At 46.2% G+C, this 26,657-nt stretch overlaps 1 protein-coding gene across 1 annotated transcript; it reads left to right on the top strand.

The window, feature by feature from the left end:
- Window positions 1–26,657, top strand: MZT2B (mitotic spindle organizing protein 2B). The gene is made up of 3 exons (XM_073557989.1): window positions 1–348; window positions 2,573–2,718; window positions 25,631–26,657. The coding sequence occupies exons 1-3, from the start codon at window positions 191–193 to the stop codon at window positions 25,786–25,788; spliced, it is 462 nt and encodes a 153-aa protein (XP_073414090.1). The 5' UTR covers window positions 1–190; the 3' UTR covers window positions 25,789–26,657.

Raw genomic sequence — 26,657 nt, 5'->3', positions numbered from 1 at the left:
TTACACTTGCGTACCGAATGTAGTTGTTTCTCCGCTGTGTTACTAGGTAACCTGCAAGCGCAGTGAGACTGCGGCCTTGGGCGGGAAAGCTGTTTTGACGGCTGCTGTCTGTGTGTCCGGTGTGCCGATAACCAGCGGCTCCTGTGATATCTGCTGCTGGGGAAGCGGTCACCGTGAGCGGCCTCCAACAATGGCTGCGCCTCAGCCTGGCCCGGACCCGGCCATGACAGTTAGCGGCACGGTGCAGAAATACGTGACGAAGAAGAAGAAGGTGCTGACCGCAGAGGAGGCCGAGCTGTTTGAGCTGGTGCAGGCAGCGGGCATAGTCATGGACCAGGAGGTGTTCAAGTAAGAGCCCGGCCCCGGCTGACACTACACATGGCGGAGGATCCTTCACTCCTGCACCCATCACTCGCTCAGGTCACCTGCGCCTCAGAGACCTGTCCTATCATTGTGGCCTGGATTATTGCATGTCCACTAATCTGTCTCCCCAGAGGTGGAGCTTGGGGGTGAAATGCCTGAGTGGGCCCCTACCTCGGTAACCATGACTACAACTATGGTGGTGCCCTCTGCTTGTGGCTTCAGGGGGCATATTTGCACCCACGCTGTATAATGGTCCCCACGTTTGCACCCCTATGCTGTATAAGGCTGCATTCACAAGTCGTGTTTTTTTCGCAGCGGTTTTTAACGTGCGACTTTGCCGTGAAAACGCAATAAAACAGCATCCCATGCAATCCTCTGGGATTCCACAACGCTGTGCATTTTCCCGTGGCGGAATCACATCTCAGGAAAATCCGCAGCATGCTCATTATTTGCCGGAATCGCGGTGGTTCCGTCCACATAGGAATGCATTGTGCAGCTTACTTTACGCATGTGGCTGTGCACACCATGCAAAAAGTAAGCAGAACATTTGCGGATGGTACCCACGGTCCGGAGGAGAGGAGACTGTCCTCCGGGCTCTGGGTACCATATCCCTGTAAAAAATAGAATTAAAATAAAAAAAATCGGGTTATATTCACCTTCCGATGTCCCGCGCAGCGTCCCCAGGCTTCAGCGATACACGCGGCAACTTCCGTTCCCAGTGATGCATTGCGATATTGACCTTTGCTGACGTTGCAGTCTCGCGATACCGCGATGTTATAAAAGGTCATTACCGCAATGCATCACTGGGAACGGGACCTGTCGGAGCAATTTTTTAAAAATTATTTTTAACAGATCTTTTTACTACTGATGCTGCATAGGCGGCCTCAATAATAAAAAGTCGGTCACACTCGTCAAACACTATGTTCGACGAGTGTGACCAACCTGTCAATCAGTTCTCCAAGCGATGCTACAGATCTCTTGGAAAACGCTAGTATTCTGCAGGCTAATTACGCTTGCAAATCACTAGTTTTTCCACGGGAAAATCGCAGGAATTTAAAATGTGATTTTCCCGCGGAATGGAATTCCCGTGGTAACTTCCGCAGGAGTTCCGCTACGTTTGAACTTAGCCTAATGGTCCCCACATTTGCACCCACGCTGTATAATGGTCCCATCACTTTGAGAGCTCCCCCACAGTAGTCCCCACACTGTTTGAGGGGCCCCCATACTTTATGATGCCCCACAGTCACACCACAAGTTTTAATTAAAATACCCAAAAAGATTATATACTCGCCTAATCCAGGATCCTGAGGAGCCCTTCTGGATGCATCGGCGTACGCACTGTACATAAGAATCCTGGCATTGCCTAATAATGTCACCTCGCCGGCGTATTGTGCGTGCTCTGACACTCGATCACTCTGCCGTTCTGTAGGGTGCAGGCATAAAGCTATCAGCGGTCTACAGAACGGGGAGTGGTAGTGCAGTGATATGGTCCCCCCCCCCCGGGGAGTTGTACTGGGTCTTCCTCTTACTAAATTCCTCTCCATTCTATCCTGAATGCAGCAGGCACGGTCGTTTTCCTCTCCAGACCCTACACCAAAACCACTATGCAGTGCGAGTCATTGCACTGCTTATGCATCCGCTACAGATTACAACATAAACTCATTACTCTAAATCACAAAGCTCTCCACAGTTCTGCAACGCCCTACCTCTCCTCTCCCATCTCATTACACAAACTTCCCATTGCTGTCTCCAAAACTTCTCGTGCTGCTTCGGTTCTCTAGAATGTGCTACCCCAAACAATCCTGTTAATTCTCAATGTCCAAGCTTTTACACATCTTTGTAGTTAACCCTGTCACATAACCTCATTAATCTAACTGTCCCTAATTTTTTACTCAGAATCTGTCCCCACATCATGCATGTAACCAGTAGAACTATCTATGAAGACATATGCAGATGGTGACTGGCTCATGTAGTGTTAATTGAATACCCATATTTATTCTAAAGATGTCTGGACTAATTAATGCAGACACTTTTTACATCTTGCTCCCCTATAAATTGTGAGTCTGGCCCTCATTCCTCTAATTGTAGAATTATGTGACCCTGCAATGTCTGATATTGTTTGAACGTGTCCCCTCTGAATATGTTGGCGCTATATAAAATTATCAGGCCTGCTCTACCAGTGCTCTGAGCCTTTCTCTTGTATTACCAGGATAATTGTGGATTTGCTGAAAATGAATGTGGCCCCATTAGCCGTGTTTCAGATGCTGAAGTCCATGTGTGCCGGGCATCGACTTACAGAAACTGCTACTCAGGCACATTCCTCACCCGGATTGACGGCCCATTCAGATACACGAGGTAGGACACGTGGCTTACTTTCTATTGAGATGTGACTTGTCTCGTATGAAGCTGATGAGACAGATCCATGGCTATTCCCTAATAAAAAAGGACTCGTAACCAGATATAGTGATTGGATAATAACTAGTGATGAGCGAGTATTCTCGTTACACAAGATTTCCTGAGCATGCTCGGGTGATCGCCGAGTATTTGGAAGTGCTCGGAGATTTAGTTTCTGTCACCGTAGTTGCATGATTTGCGGCTGCTAGCCAGCCTGAATACATGTGAGGGGATTTCCTAACAAACAGGCAATCCCCTCACATGTATTCAGGCTGGCTAGCAGCCGCAAATCATGCAACTACGGTGACAGAAACTAAATCTCCGAGCACATCCAAATACTCATAGACCACCTTCGGAAAATCTCGAATAACGAGTATACTCGCTCATCACTAATAATAACCTTTAGATCCAAATCCTTTCTGTTACCAAAGATGTCGACAAACTACAGATGCTCTTTATGGCAGACTACTGGAACTTTGATATTGCTAGACTATCCTTAGACAAGGCCATCCAAATCAGATTGATGAGTCCAACATCCTCACCTATTGGCTTACTGATCGGTTGTATATTTCCACCTCTTCATTGTTTGCCAGGAACAGACCATACATTTTGACGTATGTTGCGAGTATCAGGGAGATGCGTAAAGTGTTTTGTGCCAACAGTTATCGATCAGTGTCCACCAGTCCAGTATTTAGCTGAAATCCTCAAACACATGTATTGTAACATTGGTCGTCCATGCTTCTACATTCAGTACTCCATTATACCATGATTCAATACTTCATTATACCAATCCTCTGGCGTCCGGCGCTGCATATTCAGAGCACACAGCAGTCAAGATGACGGTCATTGGCTCCATTACTGTGCATACGCTGCGACCAAGGTGACAATCCTCAGTATAATAAAGTATTGAATATCAGACGCACACGCTTTTAACCGTATAAAATATTGATTTTATTAATGTCAATAAAAATTTTTTCCAAAAAATAAGATATTTATTGCATAAAGTAACAGAGTGAAGGACACATGACCATGAATCTGACACATTTAAAGGGGAGGAAGCCAACGTGAAACCACATTTACCAGGACCAATTTGGGTGAGATTTTATTTTGTGCTGGAATTGTTATCTTGGCATTTTTAGGATCTGTATGGGGCCATATTTATGGTGATATAATTATATTAGAGTTGATAATACCCATGGTAACTGTTCAAGAGTGCCCAGCACTATGATAGTGTTATAATAGGTATACATATTGCTATGAAAGCTTTATAATCTCTTTATCCCAAGTCCACACAACTATGTAAATGTGTCAGATTCATGGTCATGTGTCCTTCACTCTGTTACTTTTTTATGTAATAAATATCTTTTATTTTTTGGAAAAATATTTTATTGACATTAATAAAATCAATATTTTATACGGGTATTTGAACTCCTTTTTCTTTTGGTTGTACATGTTAGTTGGAGTATACCTTTCAAGGTACTGTCACACTTAGCAATGTACCAGCGATATGACGCGGTCAGGATCGCTGGTGCATCGCTAAGTGGTCGCTAGTGAGCTGCCACACAGGCAGATCTCACCAGCGACATCGCAGGGGTCAGGGGTCCGCTACTTACCTGTCAGACGAGGCGATCCTGACGTCCTCCCGCCCGCGTCCACGCGTCGCTCGTCGTCACAGCAGGAAGCTGACGACGAGAAACGGCTCAGGACGTTCTCGCGCGGTCGGAGGTAAGTATCAGACATAGCGATATCGCTAGCAATATCGCTATAACGTCACAAAAACCAGTGACGTTATAGCGATATTGCTAGGGATATCGCTTAAGGGCCTGTCACACTAAGCGATATCGCTAGCAATATCGCTATAACTTGTGACGTTATAGCGATATTGCTGTCTGTGATACTTACCTACGACCGCTCCCCCGCTGGTTATCGCTGATCGCGCGAGAACGTCCTGGACTGTGTCTCGTCGTCCGCTTCCTGCGGCGCTTCCTGTGGAGAGACGAGCGTGGAGCCGGGCGGGAGGACGCAGGATCGCCTCGTCTGACAGGTAAGTAGCGACCCCCATCCCCAGCGATGTCGCTGGTGAGATCTGACCGCGTCATATCGCTGGTTGGGATCGCTGGTACATCGGTAAGTGTGACAGTACCTTTAGTGTGACAGACCCTTTAGTGGTGAGTTTTATTGATTTAACCCCTTCTTTTCTGGATGTTTATGCAAACGCTTTTAACACCTGATAATACTTCCCTTTGTCATCCCAAATTCTGTTTGCTCTATATAGGCAGCGGAGATGACAAAGCAGTCGCTACCCCTTTCAGTTTGCTTGCAAGCCTCCTGGGGAATTAGGCACTCACTGCATCAATCACAGTGGAAGAAGCTCTGCTGCTGAAGTGTACTCCCCTGCGTCAGCTCATTTGAAGGATATAAAGGGGAGGGATTTTTTTGCGCCCTAAGATTTTTGTCGCTTACTCCTCCATGACTTATTATCTGTGCGTTTACTGCATTTCAAGCGTATTCTTTTAGGCCTCATTCACACATCCATTTTTAAAGATGTACGTGAAAAAATGGTACCGGTGTCCTCAGTGTGCCGTCAGTGTATGGTACATGTGTCCATTTTACCATTAGTTTGTCATCCGTGTTTCTCGTTCGCCTTATTGGGGGACACAGAGACCTTGGGTGTATGCTGCTGCCACTAGGAGGCTGACACTATGCACAAAAAAAGTTAGCTCCTCCTCCGCAGTGTACACCCCACCGACCGGCAGAGAATTCCTCAGTTTAGCTTAGTGTCAGTAGGAGGTGGACACGGGTCTTTTATTAGACCCATATCTACCTCGTCGTGCGTCGTTCCTTTTCAGGTTCTACGGAGGGATACAGAGTGAAAAGTCACATCTGTACTCCCACATGGAGTCTGCAAGTACGGCGTGTACTGCCACCCCGTATCCTTGCAGTTCTCCGCGGCAGGACCAGCCAGATGGACGCCGACACCAAGACGTGCCAGCGACTCCAGGGGTCCTTGTCGCCAGTCTCCCTCCCACTCGCCTACCAGAGCCTGTCGGTTGGATGAGACGCAAAGACTTCTTCAGACAGGTAATGGATCGTGGATGGGTGAGTATAGGCCCCGGCTTCATATTTATTTTCCTGGCTGCCCATTCCCGACGGTCACCTCTTCAATGGCACAGGGGACCCCGGTTGTAGGCGCTGCGGTCGCTCGCAGTCGCCACAAGGCTATAGGCAGCTCAATGTTGCCGGGCATCCCCCCCCCCCCTTTCTGGGGACAGGGAGCACAGGGTTTTTTTTTTCCCTATTGGGAGCGACTGGCGTCTGCGGCGTCCCTCTTTTTCGGACCTCCGCGCCGACCCCCTGCTGACAGGCGGCCGCCGCAACTAATTTAGGCCCCGGCTTCAGTTCGGGCCTACCGCTGCGTCGCGGCCACGCCCCCCGCCCCTTTCTTCTAAGCGGGCTTCTCTCCCGCTCTTCCCAGGCCCTCCCACCACCTGTCCTTCACCTGCCCAGCCTGTCATTGGCTAGAGGGCGGTGAATCATTAACCCTGCGTGGTGCTCCGCCCTTCCTCCTCTCCTAAGGCGCGCTTTTTCTAAGGACGGCGCCATTTTCCCAGCCTGTTAGCCGGGCACCAACTCCTCACTGGACATCATCTTCTCCAGCTGGTTTTTTGTCAGGAGGGCTGTCGGCCGGATTTCGCTCTGACCTGCATCCACTGACAGGTCGCAGAGCATCGCTTCTGGGGACACCGGACCGTGAGTAGCTCTGCACTGCAGACTGACCCTTCTCCGCCCTCTGTCCCCCAACCTTCCGGCATTACCTCAGCTTTTCACTATGTCTAAGTCTGATCGTACCCGCTCTACCGCCCCCCCCTGCACTTTAGTCAAGTACTTTGCATGTTCTTCGTGCAATCGCAAACTTCCCTCAGGCCAGTACACTCCCCTCTGCCTGGATTGTAGCAATCCAATTCAGCCTGACGCCGTCCAGGAGCCATCTTCGGCCCCAGGTGAGAGTGAGCCCCCCATGCCTGGCTGGGCCTCCTCGCTATCTCAATCAGTGGCAGACCTCACCAGGGTGTCTCAGTCCCTGGTGGCCGTTCTTGATAAGTTGCCCGTGGACTCTTCAGCAGGGCCAAGCAGGTCCCAAATTGTTCCATCTGAATCAGCCAGCGGTAGTCGCAAAAGACCCAGGCAAGATTCCGAGCCGGAATCCTCTCCTAGTCCCATCTCACCGCATAGCCCTTCTCACCAGCCTCCCTCTCGGGCCTCCTCTCCCGAGTCAGGGGAAGCGCTTTCGGACAGGTCATCTGAGGGGATTTTAGAGCTGGATTCAGACCAGGATGCAAGCATGAAGGTCACAGTGCAGGACCTCATTGCTACGATCCATCATACCTTCGATATTGCTGACTCCCCTGCGAAATCCTCAGATCAGGAGGTTTCGTTCAGACGGGCAGAAACTCCCTCCAGGGTTTTTCCTTTCCATTCCCAGTTTGGGAAAATTTTTACCAAGGAAAGAGAGGATCCGACCAGACGCTTTCAAAGAGGAAAACGTCTCGGCATACTCTACCCATTTGCTAAAGAGCTCACGGACAACTGGTCGGCCTCTCCCTCGGTCGATCCGCCCGTGTCCAGGCTATCCAATAACACGGTTCTCCCGCTTTCAGGCGTGGCGTCCCTAAAGGATTCTAATGACAGGATTGTAGAATCCCTGGCGAAGTCTGCCTTTGAAGCGGCTTCAGCGGCGGTGTGTCCAATCTTTGCTTCATCCTGGACAGCAAAGACCATAACCACGTGGGCAGACGACCTTCGGCAGGGCATCTTAGATAAGGCGCAACCGGAGTATTTGGCCAATCTCGCCAATCAGATCTCCCATGCTGGGGACTATCCTCTCTCCGCTTCCTTGGATGCTGCATCCTGTGCAGTTCAGGCGTCAAGCAACGTTATTGCAATTCGACGTACAATTTGGCTAAAGGCATGGCAAGCGGACTTGTCTTCAAAAAAGTCCCTCACTAACCTGCCCTTTCAGGGGGTGCGCCTCTTTGGGTCCCAATTGGACCAGATTATTAAGGACGCCACCGGAGGCACGAGTTCACTCCTCCCTCAGTCCAAGCCTCGCAGACCCCCACTAAGGCGTCAGTTTCGACCCTTTCGGACTTTCCGCCGTTTCAATACGGCGGACAACTCCTCCAGCCAACAGAGACCGCAGGCTCGCCAGGAGAGAAAGAAAGTTTCCTTCAGACCCACTCCTTCCTGGCGACCCCACTCCTCCCAGGGCAGACCGTTCAGATCTAGATCTGGACGGTCTACTTCAGCATGACTATCATCGGGCACGCGAGGGGCCTTTCCAATTGGGAGGTCGACTTCTTTCCTTCAGGGACGTTTGGCTGGCCGCCGTGGAGGACGCCTGGGTCAGGGAGGTCGTATCCTCAGGATACAAGATAGAGTTCGTCTCTCTCCCACGGGATCGTTTCTTCGAATCCCGGCCTCCAAAGGATCCAGCCTTGATCCCGGGGTTCTCTACAGCTATCACTGCTCTCCTCAGTTCCGGGGTGATTGTGCCCGTTCCCGAATCGGAGCGCTTCACGGGGTTCTACTCGAACCTGTTTGTAGTGCCGAAAAAAGACGGCGCAGTTCGACCCATCTTGGATCTCAAGCTGCTCAACAAGAGGGTCCGCCTTCGCCACTTCCGCATGGAGTCGCTTCGCTCGGTCATCGCCTCCATGGAAGAGCAGGAGTTCATGTGCTCAATAGACATCCAAGATGCCTATTTACATGTTCCAATTTTCTCCGGACATCAAAAGTTCCTGCGCTTTGCGATTCGACAGCACCACTACCAGTTTGTCGCACTGCCCTTCGGTCTTGCCACCGCTCCCAGAGTCTTCACGAAGATCATGGCTGCGTTGATGGCTTTGTTGAGAGTCAGAGGCCTCGTTCTTTTCCCGTACCTAGACGATATTCTGATCAAGGCTCCCTCATTCCAACAGGCTCACCAAAGTTTGTCAATCGTCCTGGACACTCTTTCCAATTTCGGGTGGATCGTCAACAGGAAAAAGTCCTGTCTGGTTCCTACCCAACGCCTGGTCTTTCTAGGTCTTCTGTTCGACACTCGTCGGTCAAGGGTCTTTCTCCCACAAGAAAAGATTCTCTCTCTGCAGCAGGAAGTACGATCGCTGCAGACCTCGCGATTCCCATCCCTCCGTACAGCCATGAGGGTCCTGGGAAAGATGGTCGCGGCGATAGAGGCAGTTCCCTTTGCCCAATTTCACGCCAGGCCTCTCCAGCAGGCCATTCTGTCGAAGTGGAACAGGTCGCCTCGGTCCCTGGATCGCCCTGTCCATCTTTCTTACCGGATCAAGCGGTCTCTCAACTGGTGGTTGTCGTCACCTCTCATTCTATCGGGTCGATCCTTCCTTCCCATTCACTGGCAGATAGTAACCACAGATGCCAGTCTCCTCGGTTGGGGTGCTGTGTTCCGCAACCACACTGTTCAGGGTCGATGGTCGGATCGGGAATCAGCGCTACCAATCAACGTTCTGGAGATTCGAGCGATCCATCTTGCTCTGGTCCACTGGGAAAGGCTCCTCAAGGGACTGCCGGTACGGATTCAGACAGACAACGCCACAGCGGTGGCATATGTCAACCGCCAAGGGGGAACACGGAGTGTTTCAGCCCTGGCGGAGGTGTCCAAGATTCTTCGTTGGGCGGAGATTTCCGTTCCGACAATTTCCGCGGTTCACATTCCCGGCGTAGACAACTGGGCCGCCGATTTTCTCAGCCGCGAGGGTCTCGCGGCGGGAGAATGGTCCCTACATCCGGAAGTGTTTCATCTGCTCTGCCTTCGGTGGGGAACCCCGGATGTAGACCTCATGGCGTCTCGCCTCAACAGGAAAGTCCCACAATTCGTGTCCAGGTCTCGGGACCCTCTGGCAGTGGGAGCCGACGCCCTGGCCGTTCCTTGGTCCCAGTTCGAACTTCCCTACCTGTTCCCTCCTCTGCCTCTTCTTCCCAAGCTGTTGAAGAAGATCAAGGCAGAAGGACTTCCGGTCATTCTCATCGCCCCGAATTGGCCCAGAAGGTCTTGGTTCGTGGACATTGTCAACCTTCTCGCGGACGCCCCCTGGAAGCTTCCAGACAGAACAGATCTGCTGTCTCAGGGTCCGATTTGCCACCCCAATTCTCGGTCGCTCAATTTAACGGCGTGGCTGTTGAGACCGAGGTTCTGAAACGAGCAGGATTTTCCGACCACGTAATTCAGACCATGATCCGAGCCAGGAAGCCATCATCTTCCAAGATTTACTACCGTACTTGGAAGGCCTATTTCACTTGGTGTGAGACCAATGACGTCGCGCCCATGTCCTTTTCGCTCCCTTCAGTCCTAGCGTTTCTTCAGGCAGGATTGGATGCGGGGCTTGCCCTCAGTTCCCTGAAGGGTCAAGTTTCGGCGCTGTCCATTCTGTTTCAGAAAACGTTGGCTTCCCGTCCTCAGGTTAAGACCTTTCTTCAGGGCGTGGCTCACACGGTCCCGCCGTACCGGGCGCCCGTGGATCCATGGGATCTTAATCTGGTTCTTGAGGTTCTGCAAGGTCCGCCCTTTGAACCCCTCAGGGATATTTCCCTTTCTCTCCTTTCTTGGAAGGTAGCCTTTCTGGTGGCCATCACCTCCGTCCGGCGCGTGTCGGAATTGGCAGCTCTTTCGTGCCGCTCTCCCTTTCTGGTTCTCCACCAGGATAAGGTAGTTCTGCGGCCTCCGCCCTCGTTTCTTCCGAAGGTGGTGTCCTCGTTTCACCTCAACGAGGATATCGTGCTACCGTCCCTTTGTCCGAATCCAACTCATCCCCGAGAGCGGTCCTTTAACAAGCTGGACCTGGTTAGGGCGGTAAGAGTCTATCTGTCTAGGACGACTTCCCTGCGAAAGACAGAGTCTCTTTTCATTATCCCTGATGGAGCGCGGAAAGGTCACCCGGCGTCAAAAGCCACCATTGCTCGCTGGATCAGATCGGCTATCCTGGAAGCCTACCGTGTTAAGCGTCGCGGAGCCCCTCCGAGTATCAGGGCCCACTCTACTCGAGCAGTGGGTGCCTCCTGGGCGGTGCGCCACAGAGCTTCCGCACTGCAGCTTTGCAAAGCTGCAACATGGTCATCGGTTCACACGTTTGTGAAATTCTACAGAGTCCACACCTACGCTTCGGCGGACGCCAGCCTAGGTAGACGGATTCTGCAGGCAGCGGTGGTGAGTCCGCTGGCCTGATGGAAGTTTGTTTCCCACCCCAGGGACTGCTTTGGGACGTCCCAAGGTCTCTGTGTCCCCCAATAAGGCAAACGAGAAAACAGGATTTTTGGGTTGCTTACCGTAAAATCTGTTTCTCGGAGCCTTCATTGGGGGACACAGCACCCTCCCATGTTTTACAGCTCCTGTTCTTACTTTGGTTGAATGGTTATAGTTGAGTTGTTTATGTTGTCAACCTATTCTGTTACTTCTCCTACTGCTTTCTCACTAACTGAGGAATTCTCTGCCGGTCGGTGGGGTGTACACTGCGGAGGAGGAGCTAACTTTTTTTGTGCATAGTGTCAGCCTCCTAGTGGCAGCAGCATACACCCAAGGTCTCTGTGTCCCCCAATGAAGGCTCCGAGAAACAGATTTTACGGTAAGCAACCCAAAAATCCTGTTTTTTCAGGGATGGGGAAATAAATTACAAAGCTTCTCCTCTTCTTTGCTATGTTAAATACAGACTGCATGCTGATGCCATCCTTGTGCTATGTGTATTTTGCATGGACCGATAGATTTGTGTTTGGTCCTTTTCATCTGTGTGTCATCATTGCAAAAGTTTATGGCAGGGAAGAGTAGCAGAGCAGCTGGGTACACAGTGCTATATAATATCATGATTGCAATATATTAAGAGCTGTAATGGGACTGCTTCTTTAAGAGACTGAGCTGCAATGCAAGTCACAACCTCTAGAAACTGCATGGTAAACAGTGATGAGGCCGGAGCATTGCATCTACATTCATAAGCTGATTGTTGGGGGTGTCCAGAGTTGGACCCCATCAATCTGTTAGTATAGACTTTTCTATGGATAGACCATAAGTATTTTTTGCAAATGTTAATAGGTTGAATCAGTGTCATGAACGTGGAAACAGATAGGGGAGGTCAGTAGCCTCATATCCTTCATATAAATCTGTATTTATACAATATATACATTCACAATTTATAATAAAGTGCCATTTTCCAATCTCTGTAGCCCTGTATAACAAATCCTAGGTATAATACTATTGGATGCCTTTTCAGATTTTTATTGTATCATTTAGAGTTAAAGAAATCTGTCATCATAGATTTGTCTTTCTAATTATCGTATTTTTCGGATTCTAAGACGCACCCCAAATTTTGAGGAGAAAAATAGGGAATTTTTTTTTTAATAAAATAGTGTTGCTTCTTACAATCCATGCGTCTTATTGCTTACCGGGGGTGGTGGCTGCAATGAAGCGGGGGTCCCAGGGTCGCTGCTGGAGGAGGCAGGAGAGTGGGGTGATGCTGCAGGCTGGGATGAGGGGGAGTCCGTTGTTTGGTGCTGCTGCAGGTGTCTGGCGTGGCTGCTGCTCGGTGTTGCTGCGGGTGCCCGGCGGTGCTACGGGGGGTGTCCGGCGTTGCTACGGGTGTCTCCGTTGCTGTGGGGGTGTCCGGCTGTGCTGCCCAGTGCTACGGGGATCTCTGGCGCTGCTGGGGCTCTGCTGACATTTTGTGAAAGGCCACATGGTTCAGCACTGAAATCTCATCTCTCGTGATCTTGGTGCCGAGATCTCCATCTGCGCATGCGCCGCCACCGACAGCTATTTTCCCGGAGTCCACCACACAGGAAACCATGGAACTGCCGGGGCTCTGGCCTTTCACATATTGTCAGCAGAGAGCAGAGCGCCGGAGACATCCGCAACAGCACCGCCGGACACCCCCCTCATCCCAACCTGCGGCCTGCAGCAACGGTACCGGTAAGGTATATCCGCATTATAAGACGCACCCACATTTTCCCCCCTTATTTGGGGGAAAAAAGTGCATCTTATAATCCGAAAAATACTGTAATGCCAAGAAAGCACAGGGCATGTAATTTCTGTTTAAGCCCTTAACCACCCGTGCCATACACCGCTTATGCGGTCTGTGACGAAAATGCATCAATTGGACAGACTCTGGCTTTATTACAGATCCAGTATCTGCCTGTAACAGCAGCCACTGTAGCTCTTCTGTTAAATCATTTAAACTCCTCTGTAAATCACTGACACCAGCTCCTGAACAACACATTATCAGGTAGCTAATGGGTTACATTTAGTGATGGGGGGAACCCGTGTACGTTTGGGTCCTGAATGTTCAGCCAATCATTTTAAAAAAGTTATGTTCCGTTACCAGAACAGTACCAGAATCTAATTCAAATGAATGGGGGGCCCGAACATCCATTATTTGCCACACTGTCATCGGCTTGACAGCGTGGCAAACACGGACTCTGATTTGCCATAATATCATTACCGCCAGTCAGAGCATGACAGCATGTTAGGCTAGTTTTACACTAGCGTATGGCCGAGGTGTGGAGGGCTGCGGGCTTCCTCCGTGAAGCTCCGCCCCCTGCCGCACCACCTCCAGTCAGCTCCGCCTCTGTCGGCATGCGGCCTGCGTACCCTGTCTTTAGTATTAGGTACGCAGACCGAGTCCATGAATGCAGATGCCTCCGCATGCGTCTTTTAGAAGGTGCAGCGACCTGTGACAAATGCAGCATGTTGCATTTTGACGCATGCGGAGGCATCTGCATTCATCGGCACGGCCTGCGTACCTAATGCTAAAGATAGGGTACGCACACCGAGGTAGGTGGAGCTGAGTAGAGGAGGTGCGGCCATGGGCAGAGCTTCACGGAGGAAGCCCGCAGCCCTCCGCACCTCGGCCATACGCTAGTGTGAAACTAGCCTTAGCCAGCAGCTGTGACTAGCTGAAAAAGGTTCCCGCTGTTCACAGCCATCGGCTGATGAGAGACTAGTACTGTCGTCAGCATAGACCTGTTGTCGCTGATAGCAGCTAGAACAGGCATACAATGATGAGTATCCATCAGCCGGCGCCTGTGCTATAAATAAATTTAAAAAAAATAATGTAGTCTCTTCTATTTTTTGATAACCTACTTAGGCAAAACTGACAGCTGTCAGCTTTATCATGGCTGGTTATCAATAATATAGAGACAATAAATAATTTTAAAAAATGGCGTGGGGTTCCCTCATTTTTGACAACTAGGCAAGCTAAAGTACACAGCTGGGAGCTGGAATTCTCAGACTGGCAAGGGGCCATGTAGATTGGCCCTCCCCAGCCTAAATATAGCAGCCCGCAATCGCACCAGAAAAGGCACATCTCTTCCCACTTGCCTTGGTGCGGTGGCAAGTGGGGTAATAGTGGTGTGGTTGATGTCAGCTATTTTATGGCTGCTTTCCTCAAGCCCACAGGTTAGTAATGGAAAGGTGTCTATGTCTATAAGACACCCCCATTGCTAACCCCATAGTTAGCTTGTAAAAAAGACACAACCAGTCCATTAACCCCTTTACCCCCAAGGGTGGTTTGCACGTTCATGACCGGGCCAATTTTTACAATTCTGACCACTGTCCCTTTGAGGCCATAACTCTGGAATGCTTTCATGGATCCCGGTGATTCTGACATTGTTTTCTTGTGACATATTGTACTTCATGTTAGTGGTAAAATTTCATTCAAATAACTTGCGTTTATTTGTGAAAGAAATGGAAATTTGGCGAAAAATTTGAAAATTTTGCAATTTTCCAACTTTGAATTTTTATGCCCTTAAATCACAGAGATACGGCACACAAAAAAACTAATAACTAACATTTCCCACATGTTTACTTTACATCAGCACAATTTTGGAACCAAAATTTTTTTTTGTTAGGAAGTTATAAGGGTTAAAAGTTAACCAGCGATTTCTCATTTTTGCAACACCATTTTATTTTTACGGACCACATCACATTTGAAGTCAGTTTGAGGGGTCTATATGATAGAAAATCCCCAAAAGTGACACCATTCTAAAAACTGCACCCCTCAAGGTGCTCAAAACCACATTCAAGAAGTTTATTAACCCTTCAGGTGCTTCAGAGGAATTTTTTGAATGTTTAAAAAAAAAAATGAACATTTAACTTTTTTTCACAAAAAAATTACTTCAGGTCCAAGTTTTTTTTTTATTACAGGAGAAATTAGACTGCAAAAGTTATTGTACAATTTGTCCCGAGTAAGCTGATACCTGATATGTGGGGGGGAACCACTGTTTCGGTGCATGGCAGAGCTCAGAAGGGAAGGAGCGCCGTTTGACTTTTTCAATGCAAAATTGGCTGGAATTCAGATCGGACGCCATGTCACGTTTGGAGAGCCCCTGATGTACCTAAACAGTGGAAACCCCCCACAAGTGACCCCATTTTGGAAACTAGACCCCCCCCAAGGAACTTATCTAGATATGTGGTGAGAGCTTTGAACTCACAAGGGCTTCATAAAAGTTTATAACGTACAGCCGTACAATTAAAAAATCATATTTTTTCCACAAAAATGATCTTTTCACCCCCAATTTTTATTTTCCCAAGGGTAACAGGACCCTAAAAGTTATTGTGCAATTTTTCCTGAGTACGCTGATACCCCATATGTGGGTGTAAATGACTATTTCGGCGCATGGCAGAGCTCGGAAGGGAAGCACCGCTATTTGACTTTTTTGGCTGGAATCGAGATTGGACACAATGTCGCGTTTGGAAAGCCCCTGATGTACCAAAACAGTGGAAACCCCCCACAAATGACACCATTTTGGAAACTAGACCCCCCCCAAGGAACTTATCTAGATGTGTGGTGAGCACTTTGAACCCCCCAGTGCTTTATAGAAGCTTATAACGCCCGGGCGTGAAAGTAAAAAAATCATATTTTTTCCACAAACATGATCTTTTAGTCCCCAATTTTTTTATTTTCCTAAGGGTAACAGGAGAAATTGGACCCCAAAAGTTGTTGTCCAATTTGTCCTGAGTACCCTGTTACCCCATATGTGGCAGAAAACTTCTGTATGGGCACATGTCGGGGCTCGGAAGGGAAGTAGTGACGTTTTGGAATGCAGACTTTGATGGAATGGTCTGCTGGTGTCATGTTGCCTTTGGGGAGCCCCTGATGTACCTAAACAGTGGAAACCCCCCCACAATGACCCCATTTTGGAAACTAGACCCCCCCCCCCACGGAACTTATCTAGATGTGTGGTGAGCACTTTGAACCCCCAAGTGCTTCACAGAAGTTTATAACGTCCGGGCGTGAAAATAAAAAACTCATATTTTTTTCCACAAAAATGATATTTTTGCCCCCAATTTTTTATTTTCCTAAGGGTAACAGGAGAAATTGGACCCCAAAAGTTGTTTTGCAATTTGTCCTGAGTAGGCTGATACCCCATATGTGGGGGGTAAACCACTGTTTGGGCGAATGGCAGAGGTTGGAAGGGAAGGAGCACCATTTGACTTTTTCAACGCAGAATTGGCTGGAATTGAGATCAGACGCCATGTTGCATTTGGAGAGCACCTGATGTGCCCAAACAGTGGAAACCCCCAATTCTAACTCCAACCCGAACCCCAACACACCCCTAGTCCTAACCCTAATGGGAAAATGGAAATAAATACATTTTTTTTTAAATTTTATTATTTTTCCCTAACTAAGGGGGTGATAACGGGGGGTTTTATTTACTATTTATGGCAGGTTTTTATATTTGGCAGCTGTCGCACGCTAAAAGACGCTTTTTATTGTAAAAATAGTTTTTGCATCACCACATTTTGAGACCTATAATTTTTCCGTATTTTGACCCACAGAGTCATGTGAGGTCTTATTTTTTACGGGGTGAGTTGACGTTTTTATTGGTACCATTTTCGGGCGCGTGACATTTTTTGATCGCTTTTTATTCCGATTTTTGGTACGCAGAATGAACAAAAACCAGCATTTCAAGAATTTCTTTTGGGGGGTGCGTTTACACCGTTCTGCACGCGGTAAAATTGATAAGGCGGTTTTATTCTTCGGGTCAGTACTGTTACAGCGATACCTCATTTATGTCGTTTTTTTATGTTTTGGTGCTTTTATGCAATAAAAACAATTTTATATAAAAAATAATTTTTGCATCGCTTTATTCTGCGAGCTATAACTTTTTTAATTTTTTCGCTGATGACGCTGTATGGTGGCTCGTTTTTTGCGGGACAAGATGACGTTTTCAGCGGTACCATGGATATTTATATCCATCTTTTTGATCGCGCTTTATTGCACTTTTTGTTCGGCGGTATGATAATAAATCATTATTTTTTGCTTTGTTTTTTATTTTTTAAGGGATTCGCTAAAGGGGTTAACTAATGGGACAGTTTTACAGAGCGGGTCGTTACGGACGAGGCTTTTTTTATTTCCAAAAAATGAATTTATTAGGGAATTTTTTTTTTTTGTTTCTTTTATTTAGCGATTTTTTTTTTTTAATTTTTTTTTTACTTTATTACATTGTCCCAGGGGGGACATTGCTGATCTGTCACATCACAGATCACTGTGACAGATCAGCGATCTGTCACAGGCATAGAATCAGACTTCCTCATGCCTGCGCTTTGCAGTCACTGAGGAAGCCAGCTCCCTGCAGGCCCCCAAAGGTCCCCGTCGCCATCTTGGATCTGGGGACCTGCAGGGAAGGAGCCCCCCGCAGCAGCGCTGCATATTGCGCTGCTGTGGGGGGCTCAGGGAAGCACGGAGGGAGCCCCCTTCCAGCCGATGCTTCCCTTTAACCCCCGGTACACCGCGGTCGTGTTTGATCGCGGTGTGCAAGGAGTTAACGTGTCGGGGGCGGTCACAGCTGACACCCGGCACAATCGGCTGACACCCTGCCGCAATCAGCTGCGCTCCCCCTGTGAGCGCAGCTGATCGCGCTAGACGCACTATCCCGTCCATGGGCATAGGAGCCCGGGTCCCATGGACGGGATAGTACGTCTGATGTCAGAAAGGGGTTAATTGAAATAAAGACACTGATGCGATGCCTTAATTTGAAATAAAAATAAAAAAGCAAAGTTATACTCACCTTTACGCCTAATGCACTGAAGCCCAAGTCACCTGTAAAAGAATAAAAATAATAAACCAACATAATCCTCACCTGTTCAACGTAAAGATAATCCTACTATGCCCATGTCACTTGAAAAAAAAATGCATGGTGGTCCCCCATAATTTTCATAATCGGCAAAGGGAAAGCTAACAACTGGGAGCTGATGTTAATATTCTGGGAAGGAGATAATATCCATAAAGGTTTTCAGTCTATTAATATCAGCTCACAGCTGTTTTCTTAGCCTATACTGGTGGTTATAGGGGAGACCCTACACAAAAAATGACATAGTGTACACTCTAAACTCAATAACCAGCAAAGGCTAAACAGAGAGCTGTGGGCTGATATTTATTGCCAAGGAAATGGCCATGGAGATTGGCCCCCTTCCAGAATAAAAGCATGAGCCCTCAGCAACCCCAGAAATGGGGCATTCTTAAGATGCGCCATATCTAGCGCTTAGCCTCGCTGAACCCACTTGCCTTGTGGAGGTGGCAAGTGGGGTAATAGGGTTGGGGTTAATGTCAGTTTTGTATAGTCAGCCATAAAGGTTCACAGGCTATTAATATCAGCTGTTGGAGAGGACAGGGAGCTTCTGACAATTATGCTTCTTAAATTTCAGCAGTGGGGGGTCTGAAAATATGGTTTGTATAGGGCATCTTTTTGCAGTAAAGGTTGTAATTTCCATGCAGCTCCTCTTAGCACCTCCAGATTTGGATTGTAGGTGACCACTAGAGGCACCCGGTTATTTTCTTCTTTAGCTTTGTAACGTAGCAGGTGATTCCTTGATATTCTGGTGGCTCTTGTAATTTGGTTTTCAATTGTTCTTGGATGGTATCCCTGATTCAAAAAGGTCTTTCTGAGGCGACCAAGGTGTTTGTCTCTATCCATGGGGTTGGAACATATACGATTGTATCTGATGGCTTGACTGTAGACAATAGAGTTTTTTTATGTGTTTTGGATGGAACCTGTCCCATTTAAGGTGTGTTGGATGGTCGATTGGCTTCTGATACAGGGATGTCTCTATTTCATTGTTCTTTACTACAAAAAGATGCCCGATTACAATCCATATTTCCAGACCCCCCACTGCTGTGTTTTAGGCAGCCCCAAAATTTAAGAAGCATCATTGTCAGAAGCTCCCTGTCCTCTCCAACAGCTGCAGGAACCTTTCCTTGCAACCAGAAAAAATGTAAAACCTGTCCATTTATAATGACCACGGACAAGATAAAGATCCCCAACTCACATCAGGACTACAAGATCCCAGGTACTTTCAGCTGCATTACATCTAATGTGGTGTACTTAATTATTTGTACTAAATGTCCAACTGGGGGTCTGTATGTGGGGGAGACCAGGCAAAAACTGAGAACAAGGATGAATTCTCATCGTCACACAATAAGAGAAAAAAGAATGGATCTACCTGTGGCAAAACATTTTTGTATCCCTGGTCATAGCATGATGGACATTAAATTACTTGTATTAAAAGGTAACTTCAAGTCTCAGAGAGAGAGAAAAATCTCGGAGTACAAATTTATGAAAACTTTTGACACATTCCGTGCAGAAATGAATGTGTCGCATGGATTTATGTCTTTTTACATTAATTAAGGAATTTGCTCTTCAGACTTTCTGGGGTCATCACACAACACAGAACCAGACCGCAATCAGAGGGCAATAAAACCTTCACTCTGCTTATCTATGACCTGTTCCAATATTTATGTCTGTCCCTCTCCCATAATGACAATTCTGCTTCACCTCACTTGTCTTAGCCATTGCGTTATTTCTGTGCTGTGTTGTGTATAAATGTGATTCTTCAGATGTTGTATTAGTCTTAGCCTGATGAAGAGACCTGAGTAGTCTCGAAAGCTTGCAATTTGTTACCATCTTTTCAGTTAGCCATTAAAAGGTATCAACCACTGAGGACTCTCAATTCTGAATATTGTCATAGCAAGTCAGAAATTCTGCTACCTACATACACTACCGTTCAAAAGTTTAGGGTCACTTAGAAATGTCCTTATTTTTTAAAGAAAAGCAGTTTTTTCCAATGAAGCTAACATTAAATGATTAAGAAATACACTCTATACATTGTTAATGTGGTAAATGACTATTCTTGCTGGTTTGTAATGAAATATCTTCATAGATGTATAGAGGCCTATTTCCAACAACCATCACTCCTGTGTTCTTACGGTACTCTGTGTTTGCTAACTGTGTAAGAAGGCTAATGGATGGTTAGAATACCCTTGAAAACCCTTGTGCAAGTATGTTAGCACAGCTGAAAACAGTTTGGCTGATTAGAGAAGCTATAAATAAACCAGACCTTCCTTTGAGCTAGTTGAGAATCTGGAGCATTACATTTGTTGGTTCCATTAAACTCAAAATGGCCAGAAAAAAAGAACTTTCATGTGAAACTCGACAGTCTATTCTTGTTCTTAGAAATGAAGGCTATTCCATGCGAGAAATTGCCAAGAAACTGAAGATTTCCTGCAACGGTGTGTACTACTCCCTTGCTGCACAAGGTGGCTCTTTTACTTAAAAACGCCTGCGGGGGGTGACAGGTTCCCTTTAAGTGACATCTGCAACAACTTATTCAACAACTAATCTGCTAGCATTTCCCATAAATGTAAACTGTTCAATTATCAATATTAAAAAACAGAAATATTCAGTATGATTAAAGTCCGAGAGAATTAACATTGCCGATGGGTGAATGTACATAACGAGGCAAGGGCTCCATCCACAGTATAAGCCCTACTTGCAGCTGTCAGATCACAATAGGAACCAGAACTTATAAAAAGATTATTATTATTAAAGAGAACCTGTAATTCCAGTTTTGCGAGTAACCCACAGGCATGCTGATACTTTGGTAATACCAACCTAACCGAGCCTCTATTTTTCAGGCAAAAAAAGCTAATCAGGTTCTTTTTTATTGTATTATGTACCAATGTATCAGCATGCCTGTGGGTTACTCGCAAAACTGGAATTACAGGTTCTCTTTAATAATAATAATCTTTTTATAATTTATATTTCTGCAACACATTCCTGCAGCGCTTTCCAGTTTGCACACATTATCATCGCTGTCCCCGATGGGGCTCACGGTCTAAATTCCCTATCAGTATTTCTTTGGAATGTGGGAGGAAACCGGAGAACCCGGCGGAAACCCACGCAAACAGAACATACAAACGTCTTGCAGATGTTGTCCTTAGTGGGATTTAAACCCAGGACCCCAGTGCTGCAAGGCTGCAGTGCTAACCACTGAGTCACCGTGCTGCCTTTAATATAATGTGAAGCTGGAAAAAATTCACATCCTGTAGCAAGGCACTCTTAAGAAGAGATGCGAGTGCCCTCTAGTAGGGCTGGGCCATTAACAAATTATTTGATTTATTCGCTGAGGTCAGTGGCCTGTGTAAAGTGCATGAAACTGCTGCAAACGTGACAAGCTTGCAAGTGGGCAATTAGGAGATTCAGATAGATTCAGTGTGCTGGGGCGGTAATATACTGTGCTGACTCCTAGGGTGATAGCTTAACCCCCTAACTGACAGCTGAAAGTTATTATTAGAAAATTGTTTTTTTTTTTCTTTTCTCTATCACAATTTGTATTAAAAATAGAAAGTTAGCAGTTTTCACACTGACCATTGGGGCTTGTCTAGTCTTTAACTTCTTTGTGTTTCAAGAAACAACACATGTACATAGCCACACTATTCGGACCCCTTTGTTATATTTTGTATTTTAGCATCCAATGAGCATGTGCGAAGGTCAATGTGATTGGGGTGTGAGGGGGGACTTTACTATAGGGAAATTGGTATTACTAATTATTGGCTACTTGTTAAGAAGTAAAAGTGTAGGAAAAATAGAAGAACCAGAAATTTGGTTACAGACTCCCCAGTGCTGTAATGATAGCTTCCTATTCTATTGCTATAGATCAGACAAAGCCAAACTGCAGGCTGTGGGACATACCTGGACCTAGGCTGTTCCTGTCTGGACAGCTAGAAGCCTGGAAAAAGTGGTGCATCGGTCGTGAACTGGGGGAGCACTGCAATACATCCCACTTTCTATCAGTTGTAATGGCTCTTGCATCACCAAAATTTATAGTGTTAAATACAGGAGTGGGTTGTCTTCTCCCTCTTCCATCATTCATCCTGTGCCTTTGAGTCTCAGTGTAGCAGGCTAGATGACAATCAATAGAACACACCTGTTGTGCGGAGCCTCAGTCTGACCAGAGCAGTGGTCTTGGTGGGTATGAGAGAAAATACGAGAGTTGTGGGGACCCTAATACTGTGCAGGGTATAGAGAGCTATGGGGACATTATACCGTGCGTGCAGAGGATGCGGGGAAAGAGCTGTGTGAATCATAGTACAGCATGGGGGGGGAGAAGAGCGCTTCGGAGGCCATCATACCCTCATACTGTGGATGGTTAGGGGCTTATGGGGGTATCATACTGTGTTGGGGGAAAGGGGACCCCATGTTGTGTGTGTGGTCATCATAATATTTGTGGATGCTGTGGTAGCCTCATACTAACTGTGGGAGGATTGTGGTGGTTATCATCAAACCCCCAAAATGACTCAAACGCTCCTCATACCACTCATGTTTCCGCTGGTCCTCTGATCTGCTCCTCACCTCCCTCCACCAATACCTAGGTCCCATATTGTCACTTGGAAAGCAACTCACATCAGTGTCATGCTCCACGCTGATGCATGTGATTTATTTTTATTTATTTTATCACATAGCGCCATTAATTCCACATTGCTTTACAGACTTTAGCATCACTGTCCCCATTGGGGCTCACAGTCTAATTTCCCTATCAGTATGTCTGTGGAGTTTGGGAGAAAACCCACGCAAACGCGGCAAGAACTTACAAACTCTTTGCAGACGACGTCCTTTTGTGAAATTTGAACCCAAGACCCAGCGCTGCAGTGCTGACCACTGAGCCACCATGCTGCCCTATGCAATTCATGTGCATTGCACCTTGGCACAGGGTCTATTCGCAAGCAGAAGTGCCTGCCATAAGAGCATGTGGGAATAGAGCCCATAGGAGGACATGAGTGGGGAGTGGTGGGACTTGCACTTAGAAGACCCAGGTGAATATTTAGTTGTTTGTTATAAAAAAAAAACCAAAAACCTTTCCAAACCTCCAAATCTATCACAATGGCATCTGCCCTCCATTATGTTTGATTCGTGCAAAGTGTATCTCTCACAATTTGTATATTCCCTTCACAAATTTAATATCCTGTTTCATGCCTAATATGTAATAACGATTGCCAATATATTAAATGAATTATGAGAGATTCTGATGAAAAGTACAACCCCTGTTCCAAAAATAAGTTGGGACGCTGTGTAAAATGGAAAGAAAAGAAGATTGCAATGAACTGGAGATCTCTTCTAGCCATATTTGCTTCACGTCAAACCAGAACACAGAGCAGAAGTTGAAATTTAGACATATTTCCATGTTATTAAAAAAAAAAAACCTCATTCAGAAATTGATGACTGCAACACATCTCAATAAATTTGTGAATCATGGAAAGCACGATGCCGTGTCATCCCGTTGCTCAGGGTACTGTTCAAAATCCTGCATCCCTGATGGTATTCTGATCTGTGTCCGATGTTCTGTTGTGGAAAAATATGGCTATACGAGATTTCCTAATCATTACATTCTTGTTTTCAGCTTATTTTGGAATTGGGGTTATATTTAATTATGAAAAACAAGTTGTGTGTGCAATAACTCTTTGTAGCACCCTTTTCTGCTCCGGAGCTTTACATTCTCATATACACCCATTACTTACCAAGCTCCATTTTATTGTAATTCAGTGTTATCCTGTTTATTGCAATGGTTGCTTGTATACATGTCCCATTTGCCTTCATCAGCATTAATGCTTGATTCTGGGGGGCTGCCGCTTGGTATTTCCAGGGTCGTCATCTTCGTCTTTGATATCTGTGTTGCTAATGTTCCTTTATATTTTACCAACTATTTACAGCATCTCTTAGGCTGGTTTCACATTTGCGTTTTTTAGCGCTGGAAAAAAACGCATACGTGCGCATGCGTTTTTTCCCCTATATTTAACATGGGTGCGCATACCTGCGCGCTGGTAAGCGCATGTATGCGATTTTCATGCGCTGCGTTTTTTTGGGGTGTGCGTTTGTATTTTCCAGACGCAGCATGTTGCATTTTTTGGCCCTGCAAAAAAGCGCATGCGCACGTTTTGCGCTAAAAATGGCCATTATAGCCTATGGATGCGCATACATGCGCACTGGCATGCTCATGTATGCGTTTTTTTGCACATGCGTTTTTCTTTGTTAACCATGGAATTTAGGGGTTTGGGTTAGAGTTAGGGTTAGTTAAGGGGGTTTAGGGTTAGGGTCAGGGTTAGGGTTGGGGTTAGGGTCAGGGTTAGGGTTAAGTATGGTTTGGTTAAGGGTCAGGGTTAGGGTTGGGGTTAGGGTCAGGGTTAGGGTTAAGTATGGTTTGGTTAAGGGTTAGGGTTAGGGTCAGGGTTAGGGTTAGTAAAGTCATGGTTTGGGTTAGTGTGAGGGGCCACCTAATGTTGGAAAAAAACGCAAACGCGGTAGAAACGCACTAAAAACGCATACAAACGCATAAAAACGCTGCGTTTTTTTCATGCATGCTCATAAAAATGCTTGAAAAAAACGCAGCAGTTGTATGCTTTTGTATGCGTTTTTTCAATGCGTTTTTTTGCGGGAAAAACGCGCTGCAAAAAAAAGCAAGTGTGAAACTAGCCTTAGATTGAATCTCCATGGGAAGTATGAGATTTTTAATACAGCGTACAAACAGTTAAGGCATCTTTCACACTTCACTTGTTTGACGTCAGTCAAAATCCGCCATTTTTAGAAAGATTCTCCATTTTTTTTGGCGGAATCCGTTTTTTTCCCACAGACTTACATTAGTGACGGATTGCGATGGATGGCATTTTTGACGGATCCATCATAATTTTGGCATCTGTTGTCTGGAGTGGACGGACAATAAAACGTTTTTTGCCTGCATTGAAACGGCGGATAGCAACGGATCCGTCGCTGTCAGCCATGTGCTCATGGGGGGTGCGGGATGCCCGCTTGCTTCTCTGGGGGGGGGGGGATGCCTGTGTGTGCTCTTTCAGGGGGAGCCGCTCAATGCCTGTGCATGCACCTTCATGGGGGGGGGTGCGGGATGCCTGCTTGCATCTTTGGGGGGGGGCGCGGGATACCTGTGTGTGTGTGTGCTCCTTCAGTAGAAGCTGCTGGATCTATGTAGCTCACTAAGCCTCTCTGCTTCAGCAGCGCCATAAAATAAATAAAACTGTAAACTGAAGACCCACAATTCCTACAGTCAAAAGGCCGAGGGAAATGGAATCTTTTCTGTTCCATTCTCATCTAGTGAGTGTTTGTGCAACCAGCGCAAAAAAAAAAAAAGACTAGATTTCGTTTGCATTATCTAACAATAGCATTTCTGCATCACAGTGAATATCCACAAGATTTAATTTCAGTTTTTAATAATTTTTTTTTGATGTTTTGGTTCCATCTTTTAGATGCCAATTCTTGGAACTTTTTTCAGGCTATTCATGTAAACAGCGTACATGAATTTATGACTCCTAGATACCGATTCTTCAGAAAGTTTCTGGATTATGCCTGTGATTACAAAGAATACTTTGGTTTTACAAATGCACGTGAAGCAAATTGTTTTCTGCATGGAGAACTGAGGTGGTGGATAATTTTCTGTGGTTACTTTTCATCTTTTTGAAGGAACATTACCAATTCCTAATAAGAACATCACAGTTTTATTATTTACACCTGTTTATTTTCTCTATAGGAAGAAATAAATTGAATCCCCCAATAGCATCCAGTCAAGTCACAGCTGAACGAAGCAGTCGGGAAGGTTCAAGTCAACGAGTGCCCCGCCAGCCCAGTGCTAGTCGTATGCAGAAGAGCAGCAGCTCCGGGAAAAGCAGTGGAGGAAGCAGCACATAATGGATGTCATACAGCACTGCTGTCCCAGTGCAATTTAATTTACAACTCTAGGACTGCACTAAGTGATGTTTCATTTCATTGCAATGATATTGTGCTCCATTTAGATGTTCGGCCGCTGAGCTTGTACTTCACTGTTTTGATTTATTTAGATGAGCACTTTTAAGAAACAAGGATACGGATGGGAAAGGAAGCAGCTAGATCAGCCCTTGCTCTTGACATCGGTACAATGTATTGACTTAAGCTTCCTCCCCTTGCCAGAATCTGTACATGTGCTGCCATCAGCTACAGCCCCTCTACATGGTCAGGCACAGCTAGTTACACAGGCTACATCAGGAGCGTCTTTATAAGCTTAAACACCAGCATTTTTTTTTATTGTATCCAATTATGGATTCACTTTATTTTCCCTGTACCTTTGTTCATGAGGCAACCCCTTTAAGTGACTAATGCCAAGGCTTAGCTCACACATAAGATGCTGCGTCATTAAGATATAATTCCTGTGTATCAGGTATGGTTGGACCTGCTGATGTGCAGCAAGCTGTAAATTCCTGGTATCGCTGAAAGGTTTTATTTCATTTGTTCTTTTCACTATCTGATGTTTATTCTGTGTGGAATCTTTTTACAATTTTTTTTTCTTTAGATCTCAATAATTACCTATGTATGTATGGCAGAAACCTAAAACAAGACATGCTGTTTTTACCTGTCTCCAGCTTTAAGAAGCGAGTTTCCCAATTCCAGAGGAGAATTGTATATTTTTTTTTTTTTCCATCATGAGGGAAATGCTGCTTTTTTTTTTTTTTTTCCTTATTCTTGCTATAATGATACAATATATATTGTGTGAAATGAATAAAGTATCTGTAGATTTTATTTAA

The sequence above is a fragment of the Dendrobates tinctorius genome, unplaced genomic scaffold (assembly GCF_039654945.1).
Source record: "Dendrobates tinctorius isolate UK_male_01 unplaced genomic scaffold, ASM3965494v1 ptg000003l, whole genome shotgun sequence".
Taxonomy (NCBI): domain Eukaryota; kingdom Metazoa; phylum Chordata; class Amphibia; order Anura; family Dendrobatidae; genus Dendrobates; species Dendrobates tinctorius.
Note: the sequence above shows the minus strand (reverse complement) of the source record. Positions and strands in the feature narration are given on the sequence as shown.

What these genes read in the sequence shown, in the direction of transcription:
- MZT2B (XM_073557989.1), top strand. Translation starts at nt 191, where the DNA reads ATGGCTGCGCCTCAGCCTGGCCCGGACCCGGCCATGACAGTTAGCGGC. An exon ending in ATGGACCAGGAGGTGTTCAA is followed by an intron (nt 349 to 2,572) that starts GTAAGAGCCCGG and finishes TTGTATTACCAG; the next exon opens with GATAATTGTGGATTTGCTGA. An exon ending in GGCCCATTCAGATACACGAG is followed by an intron (nt 2,719 to 25,630) that starts GTAGGACACGTG and finishes TTTTCTCTATAG; the next exon opens with GAAGAAATAAATTGAATCCC.